Source organism: Triturus cristatus, chromosome 8 (assembly GCF_964204655.1).
Source record: "Triturus cristatus chromosome 8, aTriCri1.1, whole genome shotgun sequence".
Lineage (NCBI taxonomy): Eukaryota > Metazoa > Chordata > Amphibia > Caudata > Salamandridae > Triturus > Triturus cristatus.
The window spans coordinates 358,366,255-358,380,595 of NC_140591.1; the positions used below are offsets into that span (position 1 = coordinate 358,366,255).

Genomic DNA, 14,341 nt, shown 5'->3' on the forward strand with positions numbered 1-14,341 from the left:
CCCAGGCGCTAGATGAAGCCAATGTCCAGGAGAGGTTTCAGGGGAAGAGCTGGGCACAGGGGCCAGCACACAGGGCCCTCCAGCAGGGAGGCAGCCCCCATGGCGGTCTCTCCTGGGCCCCAGCAGCAGCAAGCCCCCCCCTCCAACAATTTCATGGGGACACAGCGCCTATATTTATATTCGCAACTCCCTTTGTGTCACAGCACAGGGTTTAGGGATACCAGTTAGAACTGGTTTAGGGCAGCTTTGGAGCACTTTGTTGTGCTCAGCTCCTCTCTCCTTTGTCAGGTGGGGGCTTGGTGCTCAGACACACCACAGGGGGCGGAGCCAGCATTGTGGAGGGAAGGCACAGCCCTATTCAGGTCCCAGGTGCAACTCCTCCCTCTCATCTGCATGCAGATCTCTCCATTCACCAATGGGCAGACTCACCCTGGCTCCTGGAATTCCCCAGCCCTCTCAGCTCCTGTCAATCACAAGCCAGACATGCACCCCACATCAGGCAGGCAGACACACAGTACACAGAAATGCCAACTTCAAGAAGTGCCACTTCTCCACTAGTCACCATAAATCTGCGCACACCATTGCGCAGCATTTATTCTCACGAGTTCGCACATACTAAACTTGACCCTGCACTCCTCTCACATCAGGAATTACCATGGACACACATATCCCCCATGCATTCCTATGGGAGGGCAGGCCAATCTCACCACATGCACTCAGAGTGCGCACACACTTTACACTGGGCCACAGTGCTAAAGTGCCCAGAGGCCTAAAATCACTACCACTATGTCAGAGCTTAAGGCAAAAAGTCCAGGGGTGAACCTGCCAAAGGGCCAAGTCCAACACAACCCCCTTCTTTGTAAATAATGGTTCTCAACTAATTTTGATGGGATTATCTATGTCCCAAGTAATCTTCCCTCCCACATATGCTGCCTGCTTTACTCTTTGTGATGCCTCTTTTTCTACAGCTTCTGCAATAATCAGTTGTGTCTTATCCTGATTTATGAAGTATTCTGAGCGTGAACTCTCCAGGAGTTTCAAGGATCGCCTTCAGGGCCGAGTCCACATCGGAGGGGACATTTGTCACTTCACTGCTGAAAACAAGCACCTTGACCAAGATTCCAGTAAAAAGAACTGATCTCAGGGATTTTTGTGTTTTTTTAGACTAAAAGCATTGTGTGTCAGTCCAGCGTGATATGTCCTTATTAAAAAAAAAAAAATCAGTTTCAAGGAATCCCCATCATATATTTCGAGTTTGGAAGGCAGGGAACCTTTAGGTTCTTTGCAGAGCTGCATTCCATGACTCCTAGAAATACGAAAGAGCCATTTGTAAACTTTGAATCCTTTCTCTTCCTAGCCATTTATACAGATGTTTACATCTTTATCCACCTCTATGTAAACCGATATATCATCTCACAGCGCAATTGCATGGCTTGGCAAGCAGCCTGAGTAAAACAGTGAAATATATCTCCCAGCAGATCTGGACAAATGCAGCGGTGTCACAAGGTCCAAAGATAGCAGTGCAGAGCATGGAAAAATGATTTGATTTACACTCTGCTCATGTAACAAGAGATTAAGAGACCTAAAATACTATATTCACACTGGCATCGATGCAGGCACTGTTTTTAGCCCAGCCAAAAGTCATACTGTATACACGTGTATACTATGTACCCACATAAGTGTGATGCCCATCTACGTAACATGTACAAGATGTAAGTGTATGTAATACACAAGTACATTTTGATTGGAATGGAAGTGTGGGTGGTTACCACATTTACAAAGTAGTCAATATTTGGGCGTTCGCTAAAATTTACGAATGTACGTTCTACACTAATGTGAGCACCTACTCCTAAAAATATTTATTGTAGATCTGGGTGAAATCTTGAATAATTACTATATTTCGCGTTTCACAATTTTTGCAAAACTCTTGCCATTATGAGTTTTTTTTGTAATTTTGATAAGAGCAGAAAATGTGTTGTAGGGACTTTTATGTTCAAGAGGAGAGACATTTGCTGTTCAAACCAGTCTTTTGAGGCATTCTTTGTTGCGTTTATGCGAGTAAAGTCCTCATGTTCAATTTACAATCTAGATATGCAAAGAACTCATAATTTCACATTATTTAAACAAGAATCACACATATTATGTGAAATGAAACATTTCAATTTTGTTCACCCCTTCAGTAGCGCTGAAAGAGTATGTCAGGGTTCCAAACAATACATTTTTTCACAGTGTGTAAAAAGGGTCCTCCTGTGTATGTATACAATTTGCTGAAGGGCAAAACACACCAAAATATGAAGGGTAAATGAAACAGGCACGAGATTACTGAATGCAGAGCATGTTAATTCTATTGTCTGAAACACATCAGATGCTGGGACTCTAAGGTAACTTGCACATCGCATAATTTAGAGCTTTAACCGCCTCATTTTATGATTTGACGGTAACTGGTGCCTGTAAGTTTTTATTACAGAGTTTTTGTTAGACTTGGGGGTCTTTAGTTGGCACAGGTATGCATTTGTGACAAATAGGCACCCTCTCCTCTAGTCAGGGTAAGGGGGTACACTCCTAAAATAACCCCTGCTCACCCCCTTGGTAGCTTGGCATGAGCAGACAGGCTTATCTCAGAGGCAGTGTGTAAAGCATTCGTGAACACATACAGTAACCAAGTGACAACACTACAGATGGACACCACACAGGTTTTAGAGAGGTGTGGCTCACTGGTTAGAGGCGGCAGACCCGTAAGCAGAGAATCGGCCAGGGACCAGGGTTCAATTCCCGAAGCGGCAGGGTCATGGACCAGGGTCAAAACGGACTCGATAATTCTCGCCTCGGTACCTACTCTAACCAGAAACACACTCGGCAACTCTGGGCATTAAGCTTGCCTCATCTCTACAACGGCCCCCCACAGACGCCGGGGATGCCTGGTTCCACCTTGGAGATACCCAGAAAGGGACCATCTCACAGGGAAAACCAGGACGGGTTCCCCAGCGGTCTTCAGCGCCAGGATACTCCATGGAGTCACAGTGCGCTTTACAAGTACACCCACATTTACACATATCAAAAATAAGTATTCTTTATATAGACCACAACACCATTAAACGACAAAAACACACAATACTGTTACTTTAGATGGTAGGATTTTTCTTAGTTCTCTTAAGTTCTTAAATGCGACACTTTAAGTCAATGTACCTTTTAGATGCGACACGCAGGGCAACGAAAGTGTTGCAACGATGTTGATGCGATGAAGATTTTGGTGCAAAGAAATAAAGACATGAAGATCTTCCAGATGCGGTACGCTTCTCCGATGTTGCGAGAAGACTCGACTCGATGCTTCAGCTGCAGCGGCGACACACTTTACGACAGCGGCCTTGGCAGCGACACTCTTCTCTGACGTTGCGAGACGCTTCCGCTCAATGCAATGTTGCAGCGGCGACACCCCTTTACGCGATGCGATGACAGCAGCTCCGACGGCGGCATGGTTCTCCGTGGCTGCGAGGTGCTTTTCTTGATGCGGTGCAATGCGACAACTACGATGGCTGCCATGGCGACATGCTTCTTCCTCGATGCGAGACTCTTCTCTTGATGTGGTGCAATGCGTCAGCTACGATGGCTGTGATGGCGACACGCTTCTTCGGCGTTGCGAGACACTTCCTGGATGATGCGAGACGCTTCCGCTCGATGCGATGCTGCAGCGGCGACACACTTTACGAGATGCGACGACAACAGCTCCGACGGCGGCATGCTTCTCCTTCTTGAGTCGCGACACGCAGTCCCTCAGAAGGCCCATCAACAGCAGCAGGCACTTCCAAAGAACTCTGGGGATCTGGGGGGTGAAGTCTGTTGTTCCTGAGACTTCAGCAGGAGGCAAGCACTTTTCCAAGCCCTTGGAGATCCTTCACAAGTTGAGCAAAAGTACACACAAAGTTCCTTTCTCCTCTCTTTGGCAGTAAGGCAACCACTGCAGGCCAATCCCCCAGGTTCAGGGATAGTTTCCTCCTCAGCTTCTTCTGGTTCCTCCCTCAGCAGAGGTTCTTCTTGTTTTCCCAAAGTGATCTAAATTCTTGGGATCAGGGTCCCAATATTTATACCCAGAAATCCTTTGTCCTCTGAAGGCAGAGGGGCCTTTGCCTAGTCCAAACCAGTTCCTGAGCACTCTGTTTACCAGACTTCTTCTTTCCTTTCACAGTGCAGGGCAGAAACATTAGACACCACACAGGAGGTGGAGCCAGCATTGTGGAAGGCAAGTACAGCACTGGAGCACTTTGTTGACAGGATTCCTTCTCTTCATTCACTGTGCAGGGCAGAGACATAAGCCGCTCCCCAGGGGGTGGAGCCAGCATTGTGGAAGGCAGGCACAGCCCTATTCAGGTCCCAGGTGCAACTCCTCCCACCCATCTAGATGCAGATCTCTCTATTCACCACTGGGGCACCTCACCCTGTCTCCTGGAATTCCCCAGCCCTGTCACTCAAACTCCAGACAAAGGAATACACACAGCCTAGCAGAGGCAGGTTTGAATGGTTTGACAAGAAAATGCCTACTTTCTAAAAGTATGGAAAAATTAAATTAAAACAGCTGGCGTGCACTCAACTTAACTAGTGTGTCCAACTAAACAAATAATGATGCACATATTCTAACTTGGTGTGCAATACCTGTGGTGGTTCCACCCTACCACCAATTCAAAATGAAGTGAAGACTAGAGCAATATGTTCTAGACAGGACCTGCACTACCTGAAACACTCAAATCTGAGTGTACATTGACTGTTTCACCGTGTCTCGCTTGTTTTAAACATCCCATAAAACAATTAGGATCAAATATATTACTTAGTTTACAATGTATGCAAACAGTCCGAGTATTTGGACAAAAACGTCTGAAACAGAAATTCTTCTTGCTGGTGTGTTGTTTAATAACACATCTCTTCAGCATCACAATGTGTTTTAATCAATGTATAGCCATTACCTCTCATTCTAATTTTTCCCTCTTTTTCTCTTTTTCTTTCTTATTCACTCGGTTTCAATACTAACGTTATTAACAACAGTAGAGGACACCTTTGTGTACTCGGGATGGTATGTGGGACATTAAATCTCTCAATCATGGCCGCCCTCCATGTCAGAACTAGCTATAGTCCTTCGTTTGTGTTTACGACATCACAGCAGCTTGCACACGCTAGTTCCGGTCGATTTCAATCTTAAGCAGTATCTCGCACTGGGCGAACACTATTTGTCATTTGGGTCATCGAGCGGAGCTTTAACCAGAAGATAACAGTAGGTTGCATTCTGAATATCAGGCATTCACTAGTATCGATACATTCGTAATGTGCTTCTGCAAACTGATTGCACGCTTTCTCTTAGAAACATCTACACAAACATCAGTGGCATCTTTCAACTATTTAGTGGTTATAACCATCGCATCCTTCTTCACATTACGGACACCATATCCACGAAGGCATTGCGAACACCGCATGCGATAATCTAGCAAGTTGGACATTCTCGGCGTTCAAAACGCTAAGTGCAACAGTTTTTTACTGTGATACACTAGTTTGTGTGTTTTCTGCTGATATTATCAGGCGGTTATCTGCAATTTATCCTGACGCTCATTTTACAGGTTTTTTTGACCAGCCGAGATAGACACACATTTGAGTTTGGAATCCATTGCAGTATGAGGATTTTTCACTGAGGTACAGTAGGTTTGTGTACCATACCTTGCATGAAAGGTGATTTGAGCACTTCACACACGCGGTGCTTTGGATTTCCCTCTCTTCTCTCTCTCTCTCTCTCCTGCATTTTTTCACTCTTTGGCTAAAATGTCTACACACTTTATCTATTTGTCTCATTTCGCAGTATTTCTAACCCTCCTGAGACATAGAGGCCTATCAATTCTACTTTCATCTTTCATCTCACTTTCATTTGGGTAAATTTCAGACTTTATTGTACATTCAATATAATAAATGAGATTAATTTTGTTTGTAGATATCCCGTGAAGAAGGGGGATGTATTCACCCGAAATGCATTGGGAATGACATTTGAGTTGTGTCGTACTGCTTTAACGTATTATTTGGACTTCTTGTAACTATTTTGGATTCTCAAGAGATGTGTTATTAAACAACACACCAGCAAGAAGAATTTCTGTTTCAGACGTTTTTGTCAAAATACTCGGACTGTTTATATACATTGTAAACTATGTATTATATTTGATCCTAATTGTTTTATGGGATGTTTAAAACAAGCGAGACACGGTGAAACAGTCAATGTACACTCAGATTTGAGTGTTTCAGGTAGTGCAGGTCCTGTATAGAACATATTGCTCTAGTCTTCACTTCATTTACTTTCTAAAAGTGGCATTTTCAAACACAGAATGTTAAAACCAACTTTACTAAAAGATGTATTTTATCATCCTGAGTTCAGGCAAACTAAATTTGAATTACTACCATGTTCCCTGAGTCAGTTAGGATTATAAAATGTAATAACCAAACTGCCGATTCTGGCCTATGGAGAACAGGTAGCCTTGCAATAGTGAAAAACGAAAATGGCTGTAATTCACTATTAGAACACGCCACACACACCAGGGCATGTCCTACCTTATCCTTACAATGCACCCTGCCCTTGGGCCTACCATAGGGGTGTCTGATATGAAGAAAAGAGAAGGTTTAGGGACTGGCAAGTGGGTGCACTTGCCCAGTCAGCATGACAGTACTAGACTGCACGCAGGCTCTGCAATGGCAGACCTTAGACACATGTTTACAGGCTGCTTCTGTGGGTGGCACAACCAGTGCTGCAAGCCCACCAGCAGTATTTGGATTACAAGCCCTGGGCACTTCTGGTGCACTGTACTAGGGTCTGACAAGTAAACCAAACCAACCAATCATGGAATTACTAATTCGTACAGTAATTTACAATAGGGAGAGCATATGCACTTTAGCACTGATCAGCAGTGGGAAAGTGCCCAGAGTCATAAAACAGCCAACAACAGGTCAGAAAAAATATAGGAGGAAGGCAAAAAGTTCAGGGATGACCCTGCAAAAAGGGCCAAGTCCAACAGTTTTATATAGCACGAACTTGACCCGAATCGCTTTACATAGCACCAGTTGCATTACATGAGGACACATTCAATTTTGTTAGGCACGGGGAGATTAAATGATTTGTCCAGAATCACAGGATGTTCAGCGTCATTGCCAAAACTCGAACCCAGTTCCCCAGATTCAAGGTTGACCGCCCTAGTCGTTAGGCCAACTCCTCTCCCCAATTGGGTTGCTGGCCGTCTTTACTGCCCCACTTTATTTAGCATTGATAATAATTACCCTGGAATCTCACTCAAGGTAATGTTTAAGCACCGGATGTGGCCTAGAGTAAAAGTATAAGGAAAACATGAAGAATTTACTGACCGCAATTCTGATCTTGCTGGTTATTGCCCATTCTTTCTGGGAAAATTCTAAATGCAGCAGGAACGCGGCAAACTAATGCTATTACCGCGGATGCACATTATCACTGTTTGTAATGGACACACCTACACATGAGCACAAGTTCACGCTGTTGTGAGTCCATTTCACTGTTTCTATTAAAGGCCTGCATTAGGGCATAAGTACACGTTGTTGTGATTCCATTTCACTGTTTCTTTTAAAGCTAAGGAGAAACCTCTATACTAGCCTACTTTGCTGTACTGCTGGCCTAAGGGCTCATATTAGAGACATATCCCCAAATTATCTTCTTACAACATGATTAGTTCGTAGAACTGTATTTTATTGTTTATAAAAATATTTTTTCCTTTTTTTATATTTTTTTTCACGTGTCTGATTTGTCATTATAATTAAACATTCATATATTTACAAATTCATGTCAAACTTGTCATTGTACAATCTTGAAAGGAACAGTTCACAACTACATCAGTAACCCCGCAATCACCCATCAAACCTGCAATCTTACTGCCATTTAACTGTAACCCATCTAACACGAGACATGTCGCTTTGAAGAGGTGTCTTCAAATGGGGATTTTATAAGATTTTTACCTCGCCTTAATAATTGCACACATACAGTGGGTGACCGAGTCTCTCGGCTTCTCTCATTTCTTGCTACCCTCGTGCACCCAGCCCCTTTCACCTCTACCTCTCATTGTTTCACCGTCTCTCTCAACTCAATATCTGCGCCAGGCCCTCTCACCTCCACCACTGTCCTCTTACTAGTTCATTCATTCCCATTCTTCCTCGCCCTACCACCTCTTCCTGTCGCCATTTACTGCACGTAGCTTCCCCACCTTTTCTTCTTTAACTGTCTGTCTCTCTTCTATCTCGCCCATTTCTCTCCTAAGTCTATGTCTGTCCTCCTATTTCAGCCATCTATTTCCGCTTCGTATGTACCTTTAAAGCTACCTCTCTCACTCTCACACTTTTGTACATTGTTCACTCTCACCTCCCCATATATGTTTTCATACTTCATCACACATCTGCCTCTTTTTCTCCCTCCTATGTTTCTGCCAGAATTTCTCCTGGTCACATTGCAGGTCGCCTCTCTTGTTTGTTTCCTCTGTATCTTCCAGTTCCCTGTGCATGGCTGCTTCTCTTGTTTGTTCACTCTATATCTCCCGGTTTGTTATTATTTTATTATTATTTTTTTATTAATGGCATTTGTTAAGCGCATGGTTGCACACGGAACAGTGCGTCCCCGCGCTGACAGTTCCACTAACATCACACAATCAACAATCATGGCGGTGGAGTGAAGAGCAGGAGAACTATACTAAATTAGGTTTTGGGAAAAAGACGGGTTTTCAACCTTTGTCTAAACCTCGTTTCAGACGGTTCCATTCTCAGTTCGATGGGAAGGTCATTCCAGCCCTTACTGGCAAGGTATCGGAAGGACCGTCCTCCCATCCTAGCTCTGTGAATCCGTGGAGCAACTAACAACATATTGCCCATTGACCTAAGAGAGCGTGAAGGTCGATAGACTGGAAGCAGTGCTTGTAGATAAGAGGGAGCTTTTAGATGAGCAATGCGATGGGCAATGCACAACATTTTGAATGTAATTCGTTCCCTTATCGGGAGCCAATGTAAGGAATGCAGGGCATTTTTCCCGGAGGCCCTTCTAGGAAGGTTCAGAACAAGCCTAGCAGCTGCACTTTGAACGCGCTGTAACTGCATTAGACCTTTGTTACTTAGTCCGCATAGGAGGGAGTTCCCATAGTCTAAGTGGGAAGTGACCAAGGCATGTATCATTGTTTTTCTGGCGCTAGGAGGCAATAGGTCAAGAATCTTCCTCAGGACCTTTAGAATACCATAGCATTTACCAGCCACATTACCCACATGGTTAGTGTAGGCAAGATTGGAATCAAGGAGTATGCCGAGGTTCTTGACTGTTTCAACCGGTTTGTGGCAGATCTCCAACTCTATCACTCTCATTCTTGCACATTTACTATTTTTCACAGTTGCCTCCCACCTGTACCCTCTGACTCCCACCTCTATTCCCCTATGTTCCTCACCTTCACAACTTTAATTCTATGTTATGCACCATCTAGTCTCCCTTTCAGCCTTACTCCTGTCTTTGACCACTAATTATCTCTGTCTCTTTAGTTCCACTCTCCACCTCTGCCTTTATCCCTTTTATTCTGCCATTATCATCTCTACCTCTCTAAACATCTCAATCTATGTCTCCCAATTTAACACCTGCACCCACATCTCTCATTCTCTGACTTCTACCGTCTGGCTCCCCTCAGCTGGATATGTCTTCCTGTTTTCTCATCCATCTTCAGTTTCCATCATTAACTACTGGCTCCCACCTCAATATTTCCCTTATTATTATATTTCCCAGTTTTCCCTTTAGCTTACTCTAGATCCTGTTTTTTCATTGACTCCTCTCTCTTTTATTTCCATGCTTCTACCCCTCTACCATCACTATTTATCTCAAATACACAAAATGTGATGGAAGACATACTTGCAACGAGTGTAAAACACCGGCAATTGCTCTGGGTAGCACTCCAACCTATAGTTTTTCACATATTGTACCTTCTAGACAAAGGCACACGTCATGCAAATCAATACTGACCTGTTCCTCATAGGAGCAGTCTATCTCGAACTGACCATCTCTCAATTAATCTTATTACGCATGTCTATTGCTCTCTTACCCAGTGCTTAATTTGTTCATCAAAGTTCATCAAAAAGAGCTATGACACAGCCAGCGCTGGCCCCACGTCATAGTGCTTTTTTTAAGGTGGGAATGGCAGGGCAGGATTAGCAAACAAGGAAGAGGTAAGGGGGTGGGGGACTGAGCAATGCAAGGACAGGCATGGAGGGGTGGGAGAAAGTAGACAGTAAAACAGAGAAGTGGGTGGGAGGGGTAAACAGCAACATGGAAAAGTGATGGGTGAGAGCGGCAAGCAACAACAGGGGAACAAATAGTACCTCAATCACAGCACGAGCACAGGACAGACACCAATTAAGTTTAATCAACTTGTGCTTGGTACATGCACTACAGGAACAGGAAGTGACGCTTAGCCTGCACTGGCCAATCCAGAGGCAGCAAAGCAAAGTGAAACTGAAGCTAACAAATGATAAGCATTGGGCGCTGCAAGCTCTTTTTGTGAACAAGAGCGTCTCACAAGCGAGGGTTCATGCGCTGTCGTATGCTCGGACCATAACGATAAGCATGTAAAGCTCAATACACAAAACAGGAACAGCACAGGCAGGGGTGCAGTATCCCTTCATGCACTGAACAGGTACAGCAAGAGCAGCACCACTGCATGAATTCCCCACACAGATTCAGAGGCCACCTTGAACAGGCACAACGCATGGAGAAGCGGTGCAAGCTTGCCTGACCGGAAATAACTACAGCATGAGAGGGAGCTGTACAAGCTTGCTTCATATTCATATACAAAATAAGCACCGCGTGGGCAGAAACTGTGCAACCATTTTTCCGTTGCACAAAAAATGGACAACATGGCAGTGGCTGTAATACTTACACAAAACAGGTACAACCGAGGAAGTCGTTATTTTGGCCGTCCTCTTATAAAAATAAGTGCAGCAGGAAAGCAGTGGTGCTGGCCAGCCTTACAAAACAAGTACATCACGAGAAGTAGTCACATAAGCCCCATTTGCACACATTTTGATAAGCAGGTAACATCTATGGAAACCTCCCTCACAAATAATCAGATGGGCAGCTATGCAGGTCTCCCTCGTACAAAACAAGCAAAACAAGATGAACCCTTAGCAGCAGTGAAAGGATAGATGCACACAGCTTCTAAGAGGTACCATGCCATGTCTAAAGCATTTAGTCAATCCTGACGTCTTATCCAAGAGCGCTTTACTGGGTTTTAAGCTGCCAGTGATAAGGATTAAAAAATGAGTCCCAGAATGCAAAGTTGTGGTGCTTAAAAAAGCTAGGAATTGTCAAATATGATGTGTGTGTGTGTCTGTGTGTGTGTGTGTGAGAGAGAGATCAAATAACAACTCTGAATGTGAAGAATAATGTCAGAGAGTGGCATCAACAGCAGTTCAATTCTAAACTTTAAAATGCATGTTTCGAGTCCAGCTATTGATCTCTGATATCTTAAATGCAACTTTTAAATGATCCACAGGAAGGGAACTGAATGGAACAAAACAATCTTACAATTACCATGAACCACTGTGGAGTCAGGGGCCAAAAGGTCAACAAGAGCCTCATGGACGTCATGCTGCCTAGTCTGGGGTCTTCAGTCCCAAGGTCCGAGGCACACAGATCTCACCCAGGCATCCTGTTACCTCTGGCTTTCCCTGATGATGAAAGTGAAACTTTCTTCTGCTTGTGCAGCCCCAAAATGCACTCTCTTTGCAGTTAAGATGTCAAGAGTCACTCCCCTCTCTTAGGGACCCATCATCTTGCCTGAAAGAAGAAGGCTACGAGCACTCAGGAACAAACCAACAAGCACTGCCTCCTTCCGCAGGTTCAGTTAAGCTGAACCCTGTTTTCTTTTGCTGCTTAGTAAAAGAAAAGATTCTGGAGTAGATTTACCAGCCCCTTGTGATACTTTTGCGCTGCCATTGTGTCACTTTTTGTGATGCAACGGCGGCGTAAACAACGCAACAGGTTGCGGCCAATTTACAACGTGACGCATTTAGGGAGATGTGTCACCTTGTAAAGCCCAGCACAACATTATACCTGCGTCAGGTATAATGTATGTAGAGTGGGCGTTCCCCAGCAGGAATGCCTTGGAGAAGTGACGCAGGCCACTTCTAGGACGCCACTGTGTCAAAACCTTACGCCTGCTTGAAGCAGGCGTAAGGAGTGATGCAGTGTATTAAGTATAGGCCTCCCCTAAGCATTGCTGGAGTTGCGTCATGCTTGCGACACTTTTGTGCCCACAGATGCGTCAGAATTTCTGATGCATCTGTCGATCCTTGCGCCATGGTGCGCCGTATTGTAAATACCACGCATCCATAGTGGCACAAGGGTTTTTTACCTGGTGCAAGGAAACTGACCCATCCCTGCTCTAAGGCAAAGATGCGTCAGTTTTTTGTGAATAAGACCCTATATGTATTATCAAATGCGGTGAAGGAGCCCAGTCAGGGGGTTAGGGGGATACCGGAAGGAACCCTACTGGTGCACCGACCCCATCTGGGTTCCCTCTAACCCTACCTCTGGCATTTCCATGAATCAGTATTCATGGGGAACGGTGTTCTTCCTTGCCACTGTGCCTTTCTGAAGTATGCATAGTAATGCCTGGTTTGGAGCAGCACATTAACAAAGGTGAGAAACCCATACCGCTTGGTTGCGTCTTTTAGTCGATGGCGTGCTGGCAGGAGAGGAGCCCGCACTCAAGGCGTCTTCGATGTCGATGTTCAACTGCTCCAACTTCATCATGAGGCAGCTCATCGACTGCGACCACTCGGACGCGCGTGCCTAGGGAAAACCCAGAATAGAAGCGGATCAGACAGAAGAAAGGCTGCTCAGGCCATTAAAAGATCCTACATCAACGCACTGCTCGGCATTGGAAACGGCAGACATTCCCTCGAGGCACTTCAACGGCCCTTGCCAAGCTTACTCTTCCACAAAACAACATAAAATGAACTTAAGCATATAAAAATAGTGTTTGATATTGCAAACCACGCACTAAATGGAGTTTATGTTGGAGCTAGAATCCGGCTTGCTCTGAGTGTAAAAAGGTTATGAAAACAGATGTTTTATGAAGCAATAAAGTTCTGACATTTTATTGCCTTGCCCTGTTTCTATACTCTTTAATATTTGCACACTACTTGTTTTTGTGGGGTGTTCACAACTTTCAAATATAAGGCTGCCCACCCCATCCTTTTCTTCTTTATTTTTCCTTTAGCACACCTAAAGCTGAGCTGCCTCCCTTCCTCTCCTCAGCTTCTCCACTAGGATGATTGAAGAGTCTGCAGGAACTAGAAGACTTTGCAAGACAGGCAGGGCGGTATGAGGTCCATTCGCCTTCCTGGTGAAGGGGATGCATTGAGGCAAGCATAGTAAAAGCCAGTAGGGTTGGGTTCTGCATAGTACTTTCATGCACCAGCCCAAGTAAATCATTCAGGTATATCTCTCAGCAGGTCTGAAACAACGATAAGGCGTCATAAGGTCATAATCATACTGAAAAGAATAAAAAACTATGTGGGAGAACACAGGCCCCCTGACCAGGGCAGGGTTTTTTTTCTTGTATTTCCACAGTCCTTTCTCTAATAGGGGCATTCCCTGATCTAGAGCAACTGAGGTAGTTGGAGAATCCCTTTGGCAAATGCCCTGTTAGGGCTCGGAATGGCCTTTGGCCAGACCCTGCACACTATCTCAGCAATACTCCAGAGGAAAAAACATTATCTGCCTTTCTTAAAACTACCTGCGTCTATTTCAATTCCAAACTCGTGTAACAAGGGTGTTTATCTACTTAAAATGCACAACTGACATATTTGTTTATTAACCCCTTGTACGCTCATGACGGAACCACGCCGTCATGAGCCACGGGCGGCGTGTGCTCATGACGGCGTGGTTCCGTCATGCTGCGGCTGTTGGCGGCCGCTCCTCCCACGCGGCTCTAATTCCCCGCCTGTGCGGGCGAATTAGAGAGTGGGCGGAGTCGTGACGCAACCACGCCGTCATGAGCACAGCTCGCCCGTGACTCATGACGGCGTGGTTCCGTCATGAGCATGGCGGCGCCGCACTCACCCCTCACCCCCCCAGCGCTGCGGCGGAATTTGCACCGCAGCGAAGGGGTTAATGAAGACAAAATGTGGTGGATCGAATGCTTGAATTAATCTCAGCCACTGTGTTGTGACTTGAATTGTTACTATGCATCCTTTCCCTTAGTTACCTGTTCCCTGCTTCTCAGACATCATAATAACCTGTAACTATGCTTAATAAACCTTCTACTTATAACCT

General features: G+C 44.9%; 1 protein-coding gene across 1 annotated transcript in view; it reads right to left on the reverse strand.

Moving 5' to 3' along the window:
• The window catches only part of STARD13 (StAR related lipid transfer domain containing 13), an 802,429-nt gene that overhangs the window by 560,658 nt on the left and 227,430 nt on the right, over window positions 1-14,341 (reverse strand). The window contains exon 3 of the mRNA XM_085621689.1: window positions 12,716-12,853. Within this exon, the coding sequence (XP_085477815.1) occupies window positions 12,716-12,853 (138 nt within the window). The remainder of the gene's footprint in view (window positions 1-12,715; window positions 12,854-14,341) is intronic.